General features: G+C 51.0%; 1 protein-coding gene across 1 annotated transcript; it reads left to right on the top strand.

The window, feature by feature from the left end:
• Nucleotides 1–2,152: 2,152 nt before the first annotated feature.
• On the top strand, nucleotides 2,153–2,985 carry LOC104872815. The gene is made up of 2 exons (XM_010639182.1): nucleotides 2,153–2,494; nucleotides 2,797–2,985. Exons 1-2 carry the CDS (start codon nucleotides 2,174–2,176, stop codon nucleotides 2,983–2,985), a joined length of 510 nt encoding a protein of 169 aa, XP_010637484.1. The 5' UTR covers nucleotides 2,153–2,173.
• Nucleotides 2,986–3,900: the final 915 nt, after the last annotated feature.

Below are 3,900 nucleotides of genomic sequence, written 5' to 3'. Positions count from 1 at the left end.
GAGCTGTGCAGAGTGAGAGTAAAAAGGAACCATTGGGTGGCCGTTTCCCTCAGTTTTTTGAAAAAACTGATGCACACTTCTAGGGGGGGAGAGCAGAGAATAAACATCAAGACATAGCCTGAAAATGGTCCTCAGGGTTCATTGTCAGGAGAAGGAGGCAGATTCAATGGCCAGACATGGATATGTACTCTTGGAGCTGGCTGGGTGCACCTGCCTGTATTCCTGGCCCCAGGGAGGCTGAGCCAGGTGAAGTTAGAAGCCAGCTTGGTCTATGTATTGAGGTCGAGGCCAAACTGAACTACACAGTGATCAATTTTGGAAAAAAGGAGACGAGTGGGGAAAAAGAGAATGGGGGATGAGATAGAGGAAAATAGATAAAGAAAGAAAAACACAAAAAAGAAAGCAAGGAAAACAGAGAGAGACAGAGAAGTTATAATACTCAAGAAGCCCAAGAGTCTCCTTTACTCAACTCAGCCGAGTGATGACTTATTCCTTTTCCCCCTTATCATTTTTTTCTTATTGATTCTCCTTGGTGAGTATGCCTGGCACCCAGAGTTAAAGGAGGAGAGGTTTATTTAGCTGAGAGTTTGTAAAGCTTTCAGTCCATGATTCCCTGACTCTAATGCAAGATGGCTTGGCAGAGGGGAAGAACTCATGGTGCACAGAAGCCAGCAGCAATGAAATTTAAGAGCATCTTTCTTTCCTTTACTTTACACAGACTACTTAGGGTGGGTAGCACTCACCCCCAAACCAATTGCCCTTAAACCTCGCATTGCACCGTGAATCGATTCCAGCATCAAACACTCGAGATCAGACCACTTCTGAAAAAGACCTTGCTATGACCACAGGAAGCTTTAGGGGAAACTAGATACAAACCATAACCGGGATGTATGCGTAAAAACCTGCATTCACCAAGCATGGTGATGAACACTTGTAATTCCAGCCTGCACCAGGCTGAGGCAGGAGGATTGCCAGAGTTCAATGCAAGCCTGAAATACACAGCCAGACTGTTGTTTCACAAAACAAGAAAAACCAAAAAGGAACCCTAGTGTCATGGTTTGTGTTTAGATGTCCTCCCAAAGCCTCATGCCAATGAGGTGGGACTTTCTTTTGCAGAGGTCGTTTAATCTGGAATGTGTGATGCGGGGGTTAAGGGTGTGTGATTACTAAACCACTACACTACACTTGAGCCATTATTTTGGCACCACCCTAATCCCCATAGTCTGAGTATGATAACAGGGGCAGAAAGATGCTGTTAACTCTCTCTTGTTACCTTTGCTGCCTTGTGTGTACCGTGTTGTTCCTGCTCCCCCATGCCTCTTTGTCATCCCTGCCACAGAGTCTGCTGATTATGGACTGAAACTTCGACCAACTGTAAGCTAAATAAACCCCTGCCCTTTTAATTTTGGGTGTACGTATTTTGTCTCAGCAACCAGAGAACAGTAACTAACACACACAGGGATTGGCAAGTAGGGTATGGTAGGCAATCCCTGTAATCCAAGCTCTAAGGAGATCAGGCTGGACTTTATAGTGAGAACCATCAGAAAGGAAGGGAAGGGAAGGGGAGAGGAGAGGAGGAGAGGGAAGGGAAGGGTGGGAAGGGGAGGAGGGTGGAGGGAGGGGAAGAGAGAAAAGACAGAGAAGAGATGAGCTTAATTGTCCATATACTCCACCATAAAGTAACGTGTGATCTTAGAGCAGGATCCAGCCTCGCTGAGAGTCACGTCTGAAGCCAGAGACCCTCTCTCAGACATGGGAGGAGAATGACACGGAATAATGTAGTGAATCTATGTGAATCTATCAGAGGAAGATGTTCAGTAGGGAAGGAAAGATGCCACTGAAGTGGATACTTGGTGCTAAGCCACCCTCCTTTCCCTTGCATGAGTCCATGACAGTCCAAGGAGGGTCCAAGGCATATCCAGAAGAATGGAGTTTTTGCTCAAGTGCCATGAGTCACTGAGCCAATAGGCAGCAGAAGGAGCAGGAGTCCCCAGGCCCTAGGGTGTGGGCTGAAGCCCCAGCAGGAGTCCCCACGCCCTAGGGTGTGGGCTGAAGCCCCAGCAGGAGTCTCCACGCCCTAGGGTGTGGACTGAAGCAGCGAGGCTATAAGAAGGCGCAGCGAGCAGCAGACTCAGTCTCCCTTCCTCCTTGGCCCGCTGACGAAGCTGAAGCTATGGCGTGGATTCCCTCAGCCTTGGGAGAACCCAGCCCCGGGTGGGCGCATCCAGAGCCTCTCATGCCACCAGGCTTGAGCCCGGAGCAGGCTTGGGCCTGGGCGCTGGATAATTTCGAGGCACTGTGCCGCCATTCCTGCCAGGGCCGCGGAGAGGAACATTCCCACGAACGCCAGCCTCTGCCGTGGGTTTCCACCCAAGGCCGACCCACGCCCACGGTAGCCAGGGGACAGAAACGCCGGCGAGAGTCGCACGTGCACGACCCGACGGCCCACTCCACAGAGGAGCTCCAGGCAGCTCAAGGCGCCGCAGAGGCTGAGGTCAGTATCAGGAGATCTTTCGACCCCTGGATAGCTGTCGGGGTGAACTGTGGCAAGGAAGAAAGCAAAGAGACAGAAGCAATTGTCAATGGGTGATGGGGAGCCAGGTGGAACCTATCTCTGGTAGATGGGCTTCCAGGAGAACCCCAGGGTGGGGCTGGGTTTATTTCATCAAAGCAGCCCTGGAAGAGGATACTGTGCCTCTGTTCCCGAGAAAAGTTTAGGCAGAGCTTGAGACTGCAGGGCCTGCAATTTGCCACCTCACCGTCTACTCCTATCTCATGGTATCTGGTCTCCAACAGGTCAGCAGAGCACCACTGGCCCCAAACCAGCCAGGAGATGCAGGCATCATCGATAGAGCTGCACAGATCCAGGCCCCAAGCATCTGCTGCAGTCCAGGACAGCCCAGGAAGCTGCTCAAGACCCAGGCATACAGCAGCCAGCAGCCCAAGAGGAAAGGAAGCCCAGCCTTTGGGAAGCCTCTGGCATGACGCTCTTCCACTGAGGTCCCCGGAGGAGCCCGGAAAGCTGTAGTGGGGACTGTCCTGCTGTCCCTGTGGACTCCTGAGCTCTGACTGTGCCTTCATCCCTACTGCCTTGGACATTTGTGCTCTGGGAAGCCCACCTCACTGTGCCCTTCCTCTCACTAAGGCCACTTGCCAGGTTTTGCCCGGAGAAAGGACTTCCCACAGGGCATTAGCAGTATGCTTAAGACCTCTTCCAGCTGTGTAAATCTGTCCTGAGGTTTGTCTCTTTCAAATCGTATGACATGAATAAAATTTTTCCCTCATTCACTGCCTGTGGCTTTGTGTTCGTGTGGGTGAAGGGAGGAGGGAAGAGTAGAGGTGAGTCTAGACCCCTTAAGGACCGGGGCCCTGGTCTGCAGTGTGAGGCTGAATTGCAGGGTGTGTTTGAGGACCCATGCAGAGTGACAGGAGAGAAAAGAAATAACTGGGTGGGCCTCTTTCTAGGATTTCTCAAAACCGAGTATGTACTTCTGGAGCCTGGAGCAGAGAATATACATCAGGGCATATCCCTGGGGCCGGGGATTTAGCTCAGTGGTTCTGCCACCTGCCTCGCCAGCATAAGGTTCTGAGTTCCATCCCCAGCTCCAAAAAAAAGACGTCTTGAAAATGGTCCTTTGTGTTCATTAACAAGAGAAGGTGGCAGATTAAAGGGTCAAAGGAAGATGTGTACTCTTGGAGCTGGGCTGAGGCACATGCCTGTATTCCTGGCACCCAGGAGGCTGTGCTAGGTGGTTTCTGGCCAGCATAGGCTATATGAAGAATTCCAGGCAATTCAGAATAACGTAGTGACCTGGGTTCAAAAAATGAAAAGAAAGAAGGAGAAGAGAGAGAGAGAGAGAGAGAGAGAGAGAGAGAGAGAGAGAGAGAGAGAGAGAGAGA

The sequence above is a fragment of the Fukomys damarensis genome, unplaced genomic scaffold, assembly GCF_012274545.1.
Source record: "Fukomys damarensis isolate Sample0158 unplaced genomic scaffold, DMR_v1.0_HiC HiC_scaffold_40120, whole genome shotgun sequence".
In the NCBI taxonomy this organism is placed as follows: domain Eukaryota; kingdom Metazoa; phylum Chordata; class Mammalia; order Rodentia; family Bathyergidae; genus Fukomys; species Fukomys damarensis.
Note: the sequence above shows the minus strand (reverse complement) of the source record. Positions and strands in the feature narration are given on the sequence as shown.

Coding starts and splice junctions, on each gene's coding strand:
- LOC104872815 (XM_010639182.1), top strand. CDS start 2,174: ATGGCGTGGATTCCCTCAGCCTTGGGAGAACCCAGCCCCGGGTGGGCG. Junction 2,495..2,796: donor AAGGCGCCGCAGAGGCTGAG/GTCAGTATCAGG, acceptor GGTCTCCAACAG/GTCAGCAGAGCACCACTGGC.